Source organism: Dermacentor albipictus, chromosome 1, assembly GCF_038994185.2.
Source record: "Dermacentor albipictus isolate Rhodes 1998 colony chromosome 1, USDA_Dalb.pri_finalv2, whole genome shotgun sequence".
Taxonomy (NCBI): Eukaryota; Metazoa; Arthropoda; class Arachnida; order Ixodida; family Ixodidae; genus Dermacentor; species Dermacentor albipictus.
Window position 1 is genome coordinate 28,239,999 of NC_091821.1, and position 18,288 is coordinate 28,258,286.

The 18,288-nt window shown below is 44.3% G+C and overlaps 1 protein-coding gene across 1 annotated transcript in view; it reads left to right on the forward strand.

The window, feature by feature from the left end:
* Positions 1 to 375: 375 nt before the first annotated feature.
* The window catches only part of LOC135906043 (chitotriosidase-1-like), a 61,584-nt gene continuing 43,671 nt past the window's right edge, over positions 376 to 18,288 (forward strand). Inside the window, exons 1-6 of the mRNA XM_065437189.2 lie at positions 376 to 770; positions 990 to 1,260; positions 1,341 to 1,458; positions 1,524 to 1,648; positions 12,483 to 12,612; positions 15,114 to 15,284. Of these exons, the coding sequence (XP_065293261.1) occupies positions 743 to 770; positions 990 to 1,260; positions 1,341 to 1,458; positions 1,524 to 1,648; positions 12,483 to 12,612; positions 15,114 to 15,284 (843 nt within the window). The 5' untranslated portion in view covers positions 376 to 742. The remainder of the gene's footprint in view (positions 771 to 989; positions 1,261 to 1,340; positions 1,459 to 1,523; positions 1,649 to 12,482; positions 12,613 to 15,113; positions 15,285 to 18,288) is intronic.

Consider the following 18,288-nt stretch of genomic DNA (forward strand, 5'->3'; position numbering starts at 1 on the left):
AAAAAACACCAAAACAAAGGAGAACCTACTACGTAATTTTCTCCACACTTTTCTCCTAGCGCGCGGAGGGAGTAGGGCCAGTAGGGCCTCTCCTCAGTTTCCTTCCTCCATGCCGTAGTTCGTATTTCGACATAGAGTTTTTGTAGGAAACTCTACGTATTTCGAGCCATACACGTGGAGCCATATCATAAGCCATTCATAAGCCATATCGGATGGATAGATGGATGACGGCTACATCATAGAGTTTCCTACAGTGGTTTCCTACAAGAATTATATGTAGGAAACTATATGGGCTACATAGAGTTTCTAGGAAGGGCGGCTACACCCTATGCTACACTTCTAACGGGCGGCGGCTGGCGCCACCTAGCCTTTTGCTCCCCGTTGACAAACGCCTGCCCTGAGTCAAAAGGGATCAGGACCACTTACTTAATTACTTGCTCCTATCTTTTTTTATATCCCCTTCGCCTTAAACTAGTTTTCACTCTGCTCCTCCCCCCATAATAGATATCTAAAATAGTATCGAGCCAACGCCTGCTGTTTATCGTGGTGGGGCTGAGGCTGGAGGCTGGAGAGGTGTTCTGTGGCTGGAGCTTAGCAACCCGAATCATCCAAAACATCTTTGAAGGCCGCCAAAGAGCCTTCAATACGATGGTATTAGCATTTTAACTGCATGCAACTGTGAAGCGTGTCGTGCGAAAAGAAAAGGTTTGAGAGATTTCGCTCCCTTGCGATCTTCTTTGATATGACGCCCATGTCAAACAAGAACCAAGGTATGTTTTCATGCTTTTGATGGCTGTTTTGTTTGCATATTGTCCTGCACTTGAGCGGTTTTTCGAAACTACGTTGTTTGGGATATGTGTTTCGGGCCATAGCCTTTTCACTATATTGTGGCGGGCTGCCTACTGCGAGCATAGACGCAGGTTATGTCGGTAGAGTCAACGAAGCGGCGCAGACTCTAGTTTTATGGTACCCTGCCATGTCTCCTGCAGATATTTTGACCGTGTCTTACTACAGCTGGGATAAGGACAAGCTCAAGCCGGATGATCTTGATACAAGCTTGTGCACACACCTTATTTTGGGCTTCACTGAAGTCGAAAACGGCATCCTTAGCAAAGGGTCCACGGATGGGGAGTCGTCCTATCAAGCTGTAGCGAATCTGAAAGCAAGTAATCCTTCTTTGAAAGTCATGCTCTCAGTGGGAGGAGGGGCCAATTCGCGTTGTTTTCACGACATGGTTTCTGATTCTTCGAATGCCGACAGGTGAGTCATTGTGTTTTTTTATTTCAGTTATTCAGTCATGTCGTAAACTGTTTAAATACACTTGCCTTCTAACTTGGCAGATTTGTCGCTTCTGTAGTGGAAACCCTACGGAGAAATAATGTAGATGGCATTGACATTGACTGGGAATTTCCTATGGATATTCGTAACGGCAAAGCCCACTTCACTAGGCTTTTACAGGTATGCTGATGTGTATAAACTCTTTGAACTGAACGGGGTTGTTGATCATTGACATTCTGTTATAGAAATTGCGAACCGCATTTGACAATGAGGCCATTGCTTCAGGACGACATAAACTAATTCTCTCAGCAGCAGTTGCTGCACAGTCTGTCATCGTGAACTCCTCTTACAATATTCAAGAGATTGAGAGGTAAGAAACAACTTTCCGTTCTACCTAGCTGCTTCAGCCGACCTTGTTTAGCTATGTGTATACATTTATTAATTAGCTGTAGACATATTGTCTCTCGTTCTTTCAACCAATGCTTGTAGGAATTATAGGAGCTTTAGTCTAATAATTCATTCATTGTCCTACGTTCACAGATATGTGGGTCATAATGCCGAATCCAATGGCATTACATTTTTTAATTATCGTTATACTCCTTAACATAATGGCAGAGTGCAGCTAATACATTTGAATGAAATTTTTGTCTGTGTATCTCGTAACTCAAAGCATGCATTGCACTGCATTGAAAGAGAGAGAGCGAGAGAGAAAAAAGAAAGTACAGTTTGTGTCTGCCATTGCTGGCAACAGCCAGGAGGCCTTCACTTTTTTTTGCATTAGGTTCTACATGAGTTGTGGAATTTGTTGGTGACTTCTTAAAAACTGAATCATAGATTTGCACTGTGGATGTACTCATTTATTAAGAAATGCTTGATAAAGCACATATTGTATTTTACTGAAACTATGCACCATAGAGCTCAGATGGGTTTAGTCATATCTTAATAACCCATGCAGTGAGACTAAACTTACTGTCTGGAGTTTCTCAGATATGGAAAACTGTAAGACTATATTTGCAGAATGAAATAATAGCAGTAGTCATAATCAAACTTAATAAGAGGTACAGATTAAGGTACTACAAACCTACGCTCCAACATCCAGTCATTGTGATGATGAACTAGATCAGTTTTACGAAGATGTTGAATTAACGATGAGAAAACTGCAAACTCAATATGCTGTAGTAATGGGCGACTTCAATGCAAAAGTGGAGAAAATGCAGGCTGGTGAACAAGCAATTGGCAACTACGCGTTGAACCTAGAAATGCTGGAGAGATGCTGGTAGAATTCGCAGAAAGGAATAAGCTTCGAATAATGAACACCTTTTTCAGGTAGCGTAGCAACAGAAAGTGGGCCTGGAAGAGCCCTAATGGTGAAACAAGAAATGAAATTGATTTCATACTTTTTACCAATCCCAGCACAGTGCCGGATGTAGAAGTTATAAGTAAGGTAAAGTGCAGTGATCATAGGTTAGTGAGGGCTAGGATTCACCTCAATTTGAAGAGAGAAAGAGTAACATTGATCAAGAAGAAACAGGCCAACCTAGATGCAGTAAGGGTACAAGCAGACAAATTCAGGCTGGTACTTGCAAACAAATATGCAGCCTTAGAACAGAGAGATGATGACATAGAGGTAATGAATGAAACTAGCTAGGCTGACTTCAGAGGCAGCAATTGAAGTGGGAGGTAAGGCACCAAGGCAGCCAGCAAGCAAGCTCTCCCAAGTAACAAAAGACCTTATAAAGCAACGACAAAGAATGACAGTGTCCAACTCAAGAGATAAGATAGAATTCGTGGAACTGTCAAAACTTATCAACAAGGAGAAAATAAGAGATATTCGAAATTATAAAGAGAGAAAGACTGAGGAAGCCGTAAAAAATGGACGCAGCGTGAAATCAATGAGAAGGAAACTTGGCATAGGACAAACCAAGATGTATGCACTGAAAGATAAGCAGGGTAATATCATCAGGAATCTCGAGGGTATAGTAAAAGCAGCAGAATAATTCTATACTGACCTGTACAGTACCTAGAGGAGCCACGGTACCTCGATTCGAAGCAGTAATGAACAGGTTGCAGAGGCTCCTTCTATAACTAGCGATGAGGTCAGAAGGGCCTTGCAAGACATGAAACGAGTAAGAGTGGCAGGAGAAGATGGAATAACAGTCGGCTTAATCATAGATGGGGGAGACATAATGCTTGGAAAACTGGCAGCTCTTTGTACGAAGTGTCTTATCAAATTCAAGGGTCCCAGAGAACTGGACGAATGCAAGCATTATACTAGTTCACAAAAATGGAGACATCAAAGAATTGAAAAATGATAGGCCCATTAGCTTACTCCCAGTATTATATATAATATTCACCAAGAACAGGCTGGCTTCAGGAAGGGATACTCTACAATGGATCACATCCATGTCATTAATCAGGTAATTGAGAAATCTGCAGAGTACAGTCAGCCTCTTTATATGGATTTCATAGATTACGAAAAGACATTTGATTCAGTAGAGATACCAGCAGTCATAGAGGCATTACATACTCAAGGAGTACAAGCCGCTTACGTAAATATTGTCACAGTCTGTAATGTGGGAAGAAGACGACGGTGATGGTGGCCTTGAAGACGACAAAGAAGACTTTAGGCTTTTGTTGCTGCTCTACGCTTCTTGGCTCCGCCATTAAAAGCCATCTGTGAATAGCCGTACGCTTCTTCCTTCCCATAACATCATTGGTGGAGTTGCTGGGTAATCACTTGCACAAGACGGAGCTCCGCAGTGGACGTAACCTGGCTGCCATTTCATCTGAAGGAGAGTCTTCAACCATGGCCCCGTCATCCCCACCAACGGTCATCCGGGCCCAGCCTCGCGACCTTAGCATGTTTTCCAGGATTGATAATGTTAACATTGATGACCGGTTGCAGAATTACGAACGGGTCTGTGCACACAACAGGTGGAATAACACGCTTATGCTGGCTAATACAATATTCTACCTAAAAAAACAGCACTGATTTGGTTTGAGACGCCCAAAGAAAAGATTACAAGTTGGGACCAGTGGAAACAGAAGCTTAGAGATTTGTTCGGCAAACCCATCGGCTGCCAACGTGCTGCTAAAATGGATCTTGGGACCCGTGCACAACCGTCCACTGAATCTTACGTGGCGTACATCCAGGACATCCTCACTCTTTGCCACAATGTGGATAATAATATGGCAGAGGCAGACAAGGTCAGCCATGTTTTAAAAGGCATTGTGGACGATGCATTACACCTCCTGCTGTTAACAGTGCAAAACGTAGATGGGACACGAGACGAGAAGACGACACCACAATCGCTGACTTTCAGCAACGTTTATTTGAAAGAAAAACGGCTTCTTATACCATTGCCCACACGTGTCGCAGTCACGTGATTGCACATCATGTGAAACACACACTTTTTTTTTTCACTCAAGATAGCGGTTGTACGTGCAAAAGCCCAAGTTCTTTTTTTTGTTAGTAACAAGGACGGCATGCTAACGCATTGGTCACGAAGTCTGACAATCTCGGCTGCCTCGGTTATCTCCCGAACCAGCTGGTCATTGTGTTTTTTTAGCACTTCACAGCGTCTGAATTCTGTGGCGCAAGCTTTAGAGGGGCAATCCCTGACATGGATACCTATAGATTCCTGTTAGCCTGCTCAACGCTAAGTTTATGTTCCTTTAGTCTTTCGTTTGTGTAGCTTGTAGTTTGCCTTATATACTTTTTTTCCAAATTTCAAAGGTATTGAATACGCCACGGCTTCTGTGCAATCCACGAAACGGCTTTGGTCATTTATCGCGCACCCTTGCTTCTTTATTGGCTCTTCTGCATTGACACGTTGGCAGAGGCTTTTCAGTTTTTCCGGGGCAGTAAGCACTACATTAACTCCAGCTTTGTGCCCAATCTTTTTCAAGTGGTGAGATAAGTTGTGCTTTATGGCAGGGCCACGGTCCTTCGCTTTTCTTTCATTTTTGGCTTCTCGCCACCTTGCTCGCCATGGACACGCTCGAGTTTTAGGTTCTTGCTCATTTGTTCTGCAACAGACACAAGAAGGTGCGACGGGTCACCAGCCCTAGTAAGGCGGTCAAACTGCCGACGAAAACTTTGTTCCTTCACATGGATATACGATTTTTAAGCGCATTTGTTAGACAAAGGTTTGCAATGGCTTTCTTCACCAGTTTTGAATGCGCTGATTGGAATGGCAGTGGTGCCTCGTCGCCTCTGGGTTCATAGGCCCAGCAGACCTTCCCCCTGGAGAGCTCGAGTCTGAGATCAAGGAATCTCAAAGACCCTTGCGTGAGGACCTCGTGTGTAACAGCAAGCGGCTGAAGCATATTACTAAAGCACGTTACTGCCTCCGAAACTACGTCATCTGAATTCGCGCCACACCTATCTCACAGAACTAAGTAATCGTCAACATAACAAAAGACTTTCCAGATGCTTGTTCTGGTTAGGGCATTTTGAAGTAATCTATCTTTTTGGGCAAGGTACAAATCACTAAGTGCTGGTGCAACACATGGCCCTAGACAGACGCCACGTTTCTGGAGGTACACATTCCCCTCCTACATAACATGAGTGGACTTCAAATATACAGAAAGGAGTTCCAGGAACCCACCAGTCGAAACCCCGCAGGCATTTTGAAAAGCGGCAGCACTGTGTGCATCTATACATTTTTCCATGCACTCCAATATCCCATCTTGGGGGATTGAATAATATAAATCTTTAACGTCTACAGAGCATGCTGCAAAGCCAGTGCTAGAATTGTCTTTTAAAAACCTTATTACATCATCTGAGGATTTCACCTGGAAAAGATAGTCAGCAGTTAGTAGCTTTAGTTTTTCCTGCAAAAACGGCAATTGTTTTCTGTCATCTGCCCTTCTCAGACTTTTTCTTTCAAATAAACATTGTTGAAAGTCAGCGCTTGTGATGTCATCTTCTCGTCTCGTGTCCCGTCTACGTTTTGCGCTGTTAACACCAGGATGGAAAACCGACAAGCCCAAGCTGCTATTCTAGCGTTACACCTTCTTGTTTACAAGAATATAACAACGGTCAATGAGATCATTAACAAATGTCACCGCTTTGAAGACGCGAAGAGCTGCCGCTTAGTTCAACAGCTTACGCGTCAACCCAATACCGCAGCTTTATTGACGTGCGAAGACATTTGTCTACAGCGTGAGCCCAACTCCTCCGAGAGCGTCGTACGTATCGTCCGGCGAGAAATCGAATCTGCGTCTCCTGCCATGCCAGTGACGCAGTGCTTTGAAGATTCACGGCCGCTCGTGTCTCTCATTCGGTCGGTTATTCGTCAAGAACTTGCCAATGTGGGTCTTCCATCCATCTGCTCTGCCAACCATCCTGACTTCGCTTCGTCTGCTGCCTCTGCCCCTGTTCACCGGAGCCCATACGGTCCACATCCGAGCTATCGCAACACGGCCCAATGCTGCACACATGATGATAGACCCATCTGCTTTTATTGTGGACATGTGGCCCACATCTCTCGCCACTGCTGAAGTTCCTGGCCAGCCCACTCTTGACAAAGCTTTCCCGCCTACCGCTGCTCCCCAGTGAATCCTCGCCCACCTGCAATCTCCACTGAGGTTGAAGACACACCTGACAACGCTCGAGTCACTGCGACTAGCCACTCGCCATCACCACACAGTCGCCGCTCCCGTTCGCTCCTGCTGCGTCGCTCCGCGTCCCCAGCTTACCGTCACCATTCTCCGATGGGAAACTAACTGGGGCGGCTCCTGGAGGTAATGCTGCCCTAGCACCCCGACCAGAAATTCATCTGCTGTCCCTGCCTTCTGGACATGGACGTGGATGGTTTGCCCGTTACAGCACTCATCGACACTGGAGTGCAAATTTCTATCATGAGTGCGGAGGTTTGAATGCACTTGAAGAAAGTACTCACTCCTGCTCCGACTCGGCTGCTCCAGGTCGCTGACGGTGGAACTCCAGCTGTGCTTAGAATGTGTACTGCACGTGTGAGAGTCGCCGGCCGCCATACATTTATTTTGTTTAGTGTGCTTGAACGTTGCCCTCACGATGGGATCCTTGGACTTGACTTTTTGATCGCCCATTCTGCTCTGATAGACTGTTCAGCCGGTGTAGTACAACTTGACCTACCCCTTCCCGTTGACCTTCCTGCCCAAACTCCAACTCAGCTTTGTTCTGCGGATTTTATTCGCCTCCCGTCTCTAGCAGCAACCTGCATCACTGTTTTAGCCTGCCCACCTGTACCTGACGGAGACTATGTCCTTACTCATACGACTTCAGTCCTGCTTTCTCACAATGTCTCCTTCCCATGCACCATCGTTTCTGTAGTGGGCAATCAGACATGTCTTCCCATCCTAAATTTCGGACAGTGCCCACAAGTACTTCTGTGGAGCATGTCCCTTTCCATGTTGTCACGTTGCACAAATGCCACATTCCGCTCTATCTGTTGTGCCATCTTTGACCAGTGCTCATTCTGCGCCTTCTGCGTCTGCCCCGCCCGACGACTTTACAAAGATGATTGCACCGGACCTATCAACCCAACAAGCTGCAGAGATCCGTGGCCTCCTTGAGTCGTACTCCAACATTTTCAACCTGAACAATCATCCTTTGGGTCAAACTGCGGTCATGAAGCACCGTATAAATACTGGCGATGCAGCACCTGTTCACCGACGCCCATGCCGGGTGTCTCCCTCTGAGCGACAAGTTATCCAGAGTGAGCTTGACAAAATGCTTGCCAAAGGGATTATTGAACACGCTTCCAGCCTGTGGGCTTTTTCTGTTGTTCTCGTCAAAAAGAAGAATAACAGCTAACAGTTCTCTAAACACGATCACCAAGAAAGATATATATTCACTTCCCCGCATTGATGATGCTCTGGATTGTCTCCATGATGCCACTTATTTTTCATCGATAGACCTTCGCTCTGGATATTGGCAAATTTCCTTGGATGAACTAGACCATGAAAAGACCGCATTCGTCACACCAAACACGGCCTATATCAGTTCAGGGTAATGCCCTTTGGCTTGTGCAGTGCCCTGGCGACCTTTGAACGGATGATGGACATGCTCTTACGTGGCTTGAAATGGTCCATTTGTTTGTGCTACTTGGATGACGTCATCATATTCTCTTCAACTTCTGCGACCTATCTTGAAAGAAATTCATTTGTTTTTTCTGTTTTTCGTAGCGCTGGCTTTCAGCTCAATTCGTCCAAGTGCCACTTCGGTCACCGCCAAATAACCATGCTCGGACACCTCGTCGATTCGTCAGGCATTTGCCCCGACCCCACTAAAGTTCATGCTGTGCAGAATTTCCCCGTACCAACTTGTGCCAAAGATGTTTGCAGATTTATTGGCCTTTGCTCGTACTTCCGCAGGTTTGTGGAAAATTTCGCCCATATTGCCTGCCCATCCCCTGACTGACCTCCTCAAGGAAGACACTCCTTTCTGCTGGGGCTCTGAACAAGCGCCTGCTTTCACACAGCTCATCATGCTGCTCACCACACCTCCTGTTCTCGCCCATTTTGATGCTTCCACTCTGACTGAAATCCGCACTGACGCCAGTGGCTACGGTATCGACACAATTTTAGCTCATCGCCAATGTGGGCACAACCGCATTATCGCCTACGCCAGCTGCCTCCTCTCTCCAGCCGAGCGCAATTACTCGATTCCGGAGTGCGAGTGTCTCGCCCTCATTTGGCTGGTGGGCAAGTTCCGACCCTACATATATGGTCGACCATTTACAATGGTCGACCATTTACAGTTGCAGCAAATCACCACGCCCTTTGTTGGCTTTCTTCCCTCAAGGATCCCACCGGACGCCTAGGTCGCTGGGCCCTGCGGCTGCAGGAATACACACACTGTGGTCTACGAGTCGGGTCGTCTACATCAGGACGCCGACTGCCTGTCTCGTCATCCCGACAATGCACCGGACGGTTTAGTGAATGTCGCACCAATCTCCATTTTTTCACTCTCCACCTCAAAAGACATTGGTGGTGAACAACGACATGATGAATTGTTATGACACATTATCGAACGCCTGCTCTCCGATCCGGCTGACCCATCCCTTCACATGTTCGTGCTACAAAATGGCATCCTGTATCGCCGCAACATGCACCTCGACGGGCCTGAGCTCCTAACCGTCATTCTGTCGCATCTTTAACAGATCGTACTCAAGCAACTGCAGGATGTTGCCACCGCTAGACACCTCCGCATCACTCGGACCTATGACCGAATTCGGCGACGGTTTTTCTGGCCCCGTCTCAACCGCTCCGTCCGGTGCTATGTTGCCCCGTGTGAGTCATGTCAACGCTGGAAAAGACCCGCTGTGCATCCTGCTGGTCTGCTGCAGTCTTTGGATATACCGACCGACCCTTTTTTACGCGTTGGCGTTTAGCTCGCGCCATTCCCAATGTCAAATGTCGGAAATAAGTGGATTGCCGTCGCTACGGACTATACGACTGGCTATGCCATTACTAGAGCCCTACCGACCAGTTGCACTACAGACGTTGCTGACTTCTTGCTTCATGACGTTATCTTGCACCACGATGCACCTCGTCAACCTCTCACCGATCGCGGCCGGCAGATACTTTCTTGCCAAAGTCATAGACGACTTACTTCGATCCTGTGCTACTAAACACAAGCTTACTACCACTTACCATCCTCAAACTAACAGTCTTACCGAAAACCTAAACCGCACATTAACTAACATGCTAACAATGTATTGTTTCCTCTGATCATCGCAACTGGAACACTGCTCTACCATTTGTCACGTTCGCTTACAGTTCCTCGCTCCATGACACAGCTGGCTACTCACCCTTCTATCTCCTCTTCATCTGTGAGCCGACTTTGCTTTTCAAGACTCTCCTTTCGACCACACTCGACTTGCCGACAGAGTACACTCGGGATGTCATAGCCACAGCGACCCAAGCACTCCCAATTGCCCGCATTCGTCTTTCTGCTTCACAGACACGCCAGAAGTGCTGTTACGACCAGCGCCATCATGACCTGGAGTACGAACCAGGTACTCTTGTGCTAGCTTGGTCTCCAACTCGGCATGTTGGTCTTTCTGAGAAACTCCTCTTGCGTTACTACGGCCCTTACCGCATCCTTCGTCAGGTGACTCCTGTCACATATGAAGTGTCTCCACTGGATGGAACCGTGCTTTCACCTTTCTCTGACATCATCCACGTCAGCCATCTCGTACCGTACCTTTCTCGGACCGATGAGCCGCACCAATAAGGTGCTTTTTCCGACGCGGGTGATGTCACAGTCTGTAAAGTGGGAAGAAGAGGATGCTGATGGTGGCTTTGAAGACGACGAAGAAGACTTTAGGTATTTGTCACTGCTCTACGCTTGTTGGCTCCGCCATTAAAAGCCATCTGTGGATAGCCGTACGCTTCTTCCTTCCGGTAACAATATCTTGGAAAATATCTACAGAGGTTCCCCACCCAGCTGCCTTAATTCTACACAAGAAAAGTAGGAAGATACTTATAAAGAAAGGGGTCAGACAAGGAGACACAATGTCTCCAATGCTATTCACTGCGTGCTTGGAAGAAGTATTCAAGCTATTAAACTGGGAAGGCTTAGGAGTAAGGATCAATGGTGAATATCTCAGCAACTTTCGGTTTGCAGATGACATTGTCCTGTTCAGCAAACTGGAGATGAGTTACAACAAATGATTGAGGACCTTAACAGATAAAGTGTAAGAGTGGAGTTGATGATTAATATGCTGCAGACAAAGATAATGATGAATAGCTGGGCAAGGAAACAAGAATTCAGGATCGCCAGCCAGCCTCTAGAGTCTGTGAAGGACTAGGTTAACCTAGGTCAATTACTCGCAGGGAACCCTGATCATGAAAATGAAATTCACAGAAGAATAAAAATGGGTTTGAGCGCATACAGCAGACATTGTCAGCTCCTGACTGGAAGTTTACCATTATCATTGAAAAAGAAGGTGTACCATTAGTGCATTTTACGGGTGCTGACATATGGGGCAGAATCTTGAGAACTGACAAAGAAGCTTGAGAATAAGTTAAAGACCCCGCAAAGATTGATGGAACGAAGAATGGTAGGCATAATGTTAGGAGACAGAAATGGAGTGGTTTGGATCGGAGAGCAAACAGGTATAGCTGATATTCTAATTGACATTAAGAGAAGAAATGGAACTGGGCAGGTCATGTAATGCCCAGGTTAGATAACTAGTGGACCATTAGGGTCACAGAATGGGTGCCAAGAGAAGGGAAGCACAGCCGAGGATGGCAGAAGGCTAGGTGGGGCAATGAAATTAGGAAATTCGCGGGCGCTAGTTGGAATTGGTTGGCACAGGACACAGGAAATAGGCCTTCGTCCTGCAGTGGACATAAAATAGGCTGATGATGATGATGATGATGAAAAGAGCACAAAGTGTAATTGAAGTGACAGTGAGAAATTGCAGAAATTAAAGTTAATGAGGAAGATATCATTGCAAACATGCATTGAACTTGCTGACAAACTTACGACAAATTATTTGTCATAAGTTTATATTTGAAATATAACAGGTGTATTTTTTTGTTAACGCTTACATATCTGTCACTGCTTTTTGCTTCTTTCTTCTTTGCACTGTTGTCTTTTGTAATAGGTTTGTCATAGAAAGCACTTGTGAATATCTGTTTACTGATTATTTGAAACAAAATGGTCATGTGTTGCTGATTCTGCAACAGGAGAGAAGTGATTATCCAACCTTTTCAATTACCCCCCTCCCCCCCCCAAAAAAAAAGAAGCATAGCAAGGACGTGCTGTACTAAAATTTTCTTTCCTATTTTATAACCCCTGTATATTTAAGAAAATAAGTTAATAAATTAATATATTGTTGCGGCTTGCTAGCTGGTCTAACACATAGGGAAAATTTAACTTTGTAGTTATTGGTTCACTCATGCATTGCTGCTTAAAATTGCTTTTGTGGTAGAGCTATTGTGGTAGAGCTTTTTTTGTACTCAGCGTCTGTTGAATGGCATTTTTTTTTTAATGCGAGGGTAAATGCCGCAGGGCATACAGGGGTATGGGATGGGGGTGAATAAGGATGATTAAATGAAGAATAAATGAAGAATGGCATTTACATCTTGGACTTACATCTTGGTCTTCACGCTCTTTTAGTGTTACGACATGCCGTCACATCACCTTGTGCAAATTAAATTGTGCATAGTGTGCTGCAAATTTTTTCTCTGTGATTTACTTTCAGATTTGTGGATTTCATTAACCTGATGACATATGACCTACATCTTTTCAAGTGGTATTATCCCTTCTCTGGGCACAACAGTCCTCTCCATGGAAGAAGGAGAGAGATTGGTTACTTTGCTACTCTGAATATGGTTAATAATTTTCCCAAATTTCTTTGCTTTGAGATGCTTTTTTAAGCTGAGGGCTTGCTTTTCTAAAAATTCTAACAAAGAAATGTTTTTTTTAATGTCATCCCTTCCCTATCTTTTTTTCACATGTCCCATCTCATGTTTTATGACTGGTGGAATTGCGCAAGATCTTGCTTGAAGGCCAACAAACCATTGACATGTGAAAACGTTTCTTGGAACATGAGATATAAACAGTGTTAAAGAATTAAACCATTTGTTAGGTTTAAAGGCACACTAAAGTCTAATATTAAGTCAAGCTAAAGGGATAGATGTGCTCGGGAATGTCTAAAGTGTCAATATCTAAGGTCTAGCCAGTGAAGCAACTGTGCATCATTTATGCAAACGAATAGACAACTTGGAACACTGAGCATGTGTGCCAATGGGTATGTAAACATTCTTGGCCAATCTCTGTTTACGAGTATGTGCCAGTCAATGCCTGAATAGACAAGCAGAAAAAGAGGCAACATGATCAGCCAAGCGTGGACAAAAAGTGAAGGGACATTTATGACCGGAACGAAAATGTAACCGAAACATTACTCATTATTTTGTTTCGGAGTGAAACCGAAATATTGTTTACCAGTTTTCGATTCAAGGAGAAAGTCGATAATCTGAAAACAACTGACATTAGGCAATGTCAGCACTAGCGCATATCTCAGGTGTTTGCACTAGCACGTATTTCAGGTAGCGATAGTGCAAACAATAGCTGGTCGAGCGCTCCACTAATTTATTTATTTAGCATACCCTCAGGGCCATTATGGCATTATAGAGGGGAGCAGTTACAAGCAAAACGGTTAAAGTCAACAAACAGGAGTTACTAATGCAGAAAATTATATATATGTATATACAAGAACATTTAACAAATGGCACCTAGATATACAGTGTTAGCTATGGCGTTTGTAAGTACAGGTTGAACAATGTGAAGAAAATGTAAGTGTGCCGCTTGGTGCACTAGCATATCTGCATCCTAGTAAAACCTAGGGCTTGCGCGCTAAAGAACTTATTGTTTCGTTTTCTACTGGTACAACGCTTTGTTATCGAAGTTTTATCATTCATTTATGTTCGTTCTATCGGAACAGCGGTCTCGTATTTCAGCGAGTGCACTCGATGATGTACTGCTTTTGATATCATGCTCAGTGCCTTGACTCAAGCATGATCTGAGAATGCATAATTAACTTATTGAGAAAAATAATACTATGTTTTGATCGCTGCTTTGCTTCGAAAATGTTTGCATGCACACCAAAACCATTATGAACCGTTACGGATCTTTTTTTTTTTTTTCGTTTCGGAGCAGAACTGGAACACAACTTTTTTCAGTGGAACGAAACTAAAACCAGAATGAAAAACATTTCATTCTGACACCCTGCCAGTGGCCCACATTGTGTATTCGGACATATGGCCAGTGGACATACCCAGTGGCTTGACTGGTATATTTGGCAAGGCAGCAGTCAGTAACCAGCACCCTTAAAGTCGGGGGAACAGGCAAAGAAAGCTTTCTGGAGCTGTCATGGAACTTCCTCCACTTTGCAGACTTCTGCAGAACTGATTTGTTCAACATTCATAACCTATTACAGAAGTAATTGCTTATGACCGAGGTAGCCCCTAAGGGAGAAACAATGCATTAGAATTCTGTAACTGCTTATAATTGGAATGCTCCTTTAAAAACAAGCTTTTTGTTTATTATGTGTATGTGTTTTATTGATGACATTGGCACTTTTTCACACTGCTCTGCATCTGTGTACTTGAACATGACTCAAAGGGACACTAAATATCTTCACTGAATCAATTCAGTTGAGACTGGCTGAGTATTTTTTCAGAGCATTATATTCATTCACTTGGTAGAAAAAGGCTGATTATTACGGGAGAAAATGAAGGCCAAGCATCCCTCTCTTGAATTTTGTGCTGCAATCTAAGTGGCAATCTGACCTTATGGTGCAGAAAACATCCTCGAAACTTGCTATGCTTACTTCTTGGTTGTTTTAGCATGCAGCCTAGACCTTCCTTATAGATGAACAATTAACAAAACCCATGTAAAGGCTGCCAAAATTCATAGTCACAGCAAGCTGGTGTCAAAACTTCATGGTGCTGTTGCAACCCATCTCATTTTTGTGTCTTCCCTGGTTTGCTGAGTCTCCTCTCACGAGGAAAGTGGCTGCAGTGTAATTAAAGCATTGTAATTTACAAATGCAGCTTAACTTAATAATTTTTAGTGTCCTTCTAAATTTTTGGTGCAGAAAAAAAAAAGCTATATTGTAGTACAGCACCTGCCCTGATGGAAGACTGGTTTGAGGGAAGAAATACTTTGAGCTGAATTTGTAAGCAAGCTGAATTCGCAATTTGTTTACTATATTGTGTACTTAAAAAAATCTTGCTCAATTCCTGACACTTGGTTGTTGCTTTTTTTTTTTCAATCTGTATTCACAAGGCGTGCACAAAAACTGAGTTTCTTCTGTTTTCTTGCTACTTAGGCATCTTCAGCTAAGTTTTGGGTCTCCAAAGGGATGCCGAAGTCAAAGATAGTGGTTGGCATACCGACATATGGCTTGGTCTGGAGACTTGGTCATAAAGCCTGGCATGGTGTTTCATGCCTCACCCTTGGGAAAGCTGCCGAAGGAGGTGGATACATTACCTATCCCGAGGTTGGTGTTAATCTTGTTTTGCTAAAGCTTTCAATTGTAGAGGGGTCATATTGTGAGAAAGTATCCTTTGAAGACATATTCAGGGACTGCAAGGTTGTTTTTCTCATTCTTGTGATACAGTAAAAGCTCGTTAATTCGAACCGCAAGGGGAAGCTGCTTCAGTTCGAATTAACGAAAGTTCGAACTAACGAAAGTGAAGGAGAGCAACAGTACACTGCAATTTGGAAGCAGTAGGGCATGTCGGAAATTTGGCGTGTCAGAAAGTGATCAAGTCGAAGCTCTGGGTCCGACTGTGCCACACCACCGATGTCCACCGAAACGAACGTTAGCCGAGGCTTAACACCATCACAATGAATCGCGACGGCTGATACCTCCTAAGCTGAAAACATAGGCGCACAGCTGATGAAGACTGCCGAGACAAAGACGCTGAACATGTGAAGGTGGCGAAGGCCCTGATTCGTTGGTTCTTGATTGCAAGTGCAGCTGCGACGTACTTGATTCGCTGTGTTTTGGCACTTGCCGTGCCATCTCCGCACAACATTAGCAGCTGTACAAGATTTGCAAAGCCTCTGAGATTCGCAACGGGCTAGACGTCTCGGAGGTTGCGTAGAACGGAGAGGCGGCAGCCGCCGCTGCCTTCTGGCTGACCCCGCTTCGGTTAGATTTTTTTCCGATTTTGCCTTCTCTCGCCGTTCTCTCCGTTTCGGAGGCAATACAGCCTTGTGTGTAGGCAGTAGGCGCGTTTCTATGGCCGTGTGCCAGGCGAGCGTAGTTCGAATTATCCGTGAGGGAACCTTCTCGCGTTCGAATTAACGAACTTTTTTATACATAGACTTCTGTGGAGCTTGGCCGGACCAAATCGTACAGTTCGAATTATCCATAAATTCGAATTATTGAAGTTCGAATTAACGAGCTTTCACTGTATTGGGTGTTGACCCTCGTATCTCAGGTCAGCTGTTCTTCATGAGAACCCTCTTCATTATAAGTGCATCATTGAAGAACTAAATTACGTTAAATAAAATGTATGCGCCCACTCCTCAAGTAAAACCCATTTTATGGGCTTTTGAGGTATTGGAAATAAGTAGGCAACAGAGCCAGAACCATGTAATGAGGTTGCTCTAATACTAAATTTATTGTTCAGAGCATGAACATGTAATATAATTGGATGTACATAAAGCATAAAATTTTTAATGTAAGTGCCACTCTACATGTTCTTTTTGACTATCAAACAATTACAAAAGAAAAAAAGAAATTAGATTTTTTTTCTCTGTGCCACAGCAACATCAGTAACAGCTCTGAATGCCCGCCAGTGCAGTTATTAGTTTCTCAGTGCTCGTACTATGGCTGGACATGGCATGTGTATGTGTGTATAATTAAAGAACATGTACCGTGTTCTGTGAGTGGCCGTTTTGCAGCGCATATTAGACTTGTGCCTCATGCATGCTCCTCAAAGCATGTCTCAATCATTATCTCTGATGTGGACTGAGTTAGGCCTAGACTGCCTAGACACAAATGGATTGAATTTGAATCTGACTTCGGCTAGCTACCTAAGGCCTAATGGCAATTAGGATGTGGCTGTGCTGCATGACACAATTCATTTTTTTTTGTAGTGGGATTGGGGCACTTTTGTAGGAGATGTATGGTCATGTACATAAAATCCGGAGGATTGGTTAGAATTCAGGAGTCTCCCAGACAAATTGGGAGAGTTGGCAGGTATTGTAATGTCTAAACATGCCACTGTATTTGTACATCATTCAGGGGAAAAGGTTTGTGCTAGTATAATGACCAGCAGCTGAAATGGTGGTATTGTCACGTTGTAGTGACGGTGAAGAATGACGCGGTGTCAAAACTGTGAGTTACAAATTTAATTCTTTATTGGGTGAATTTGTGCTTAGTGAAACAAGTAACACTCAAGCACAACGTAGTGGTGAACAAAGTCGGCGATCGTTGAAAACTTGATCAGTGGGTCAAGCGTGTCGGCGTTTATACATGAGTCGACGAAGGTTCCGGAGTAATCGCTGGTGCCCTCGCATGTTCCAGAAAGTACTACACAATTCGCGTCATACATACATTCAAATTACACAAGGTTCGGGGACAACAGACAACAAATAGGACCATCGATAATGTTCGAGAAACTACCGATACATGCCGGGGCGTCGTGTGCCGAGCAATAACATTTAACATTTGTTATCCGGTGAAAAGCAGTCATCTGAGAAAGATAAACAAGTACACTTGTCAATATCTTTATACAGACGACTTCCATTAGTTTAGTCCTGATGCAGTTGACAATATTGTTATGTGGCACTTGCGCATGAGCGTGACAACAGTACATTGAGGGCGAAGGAGATTAGGTGGTTAAGAAGCACTGCACGAGCTGGCAGTTGGCTTGACTGCTTTATCTCATTGTATATATTGTATAGATACCGTATTTACTCGCATAATGATCGCACTCGCGTAATGATCGCACCCCTGAATTTTGTCGTCAAAATACGATTTTTTTTATTTCCCGTATAATGATCGCACCCTGAACTTGCCGCAGCGATATGTCGTGTGCCATGTCTAGCTAATAATGATCGCGCTTACCATCTGTCGAATGCTACGCGAACGACTCGTATGCACGCACCAAACATGCCTAAGTAGATGCCTCATTTCATTACTTTCATCACTTTCCGCACAAGCAAACTTGCCTTTATTATGGGTAGGCTTTATAATGGTTGTAGTCAACAAAAACAAAAAAGGCGCCTTTCGATTCTTTTCATCTGCACTCGTGAGCACGCAACAAATCGCGCGCGGCAATGATAGTAGCCACGTTTACACTGATACGTTAAAAGTGTACCCTGTTCATACGCCAACGCTTGTAACACAGCTAAGATATTCGCCCACCCTTAGCGGAAACGTGCCGTGTTAGGATAGTAGTGAAAACAGCTGCCGCAGTTTCCGCAGCACGCCGGCCATGGGTTTCTGTCCCCTCAAAGTGGACATGGCTACGTTATTGCCGCAAACT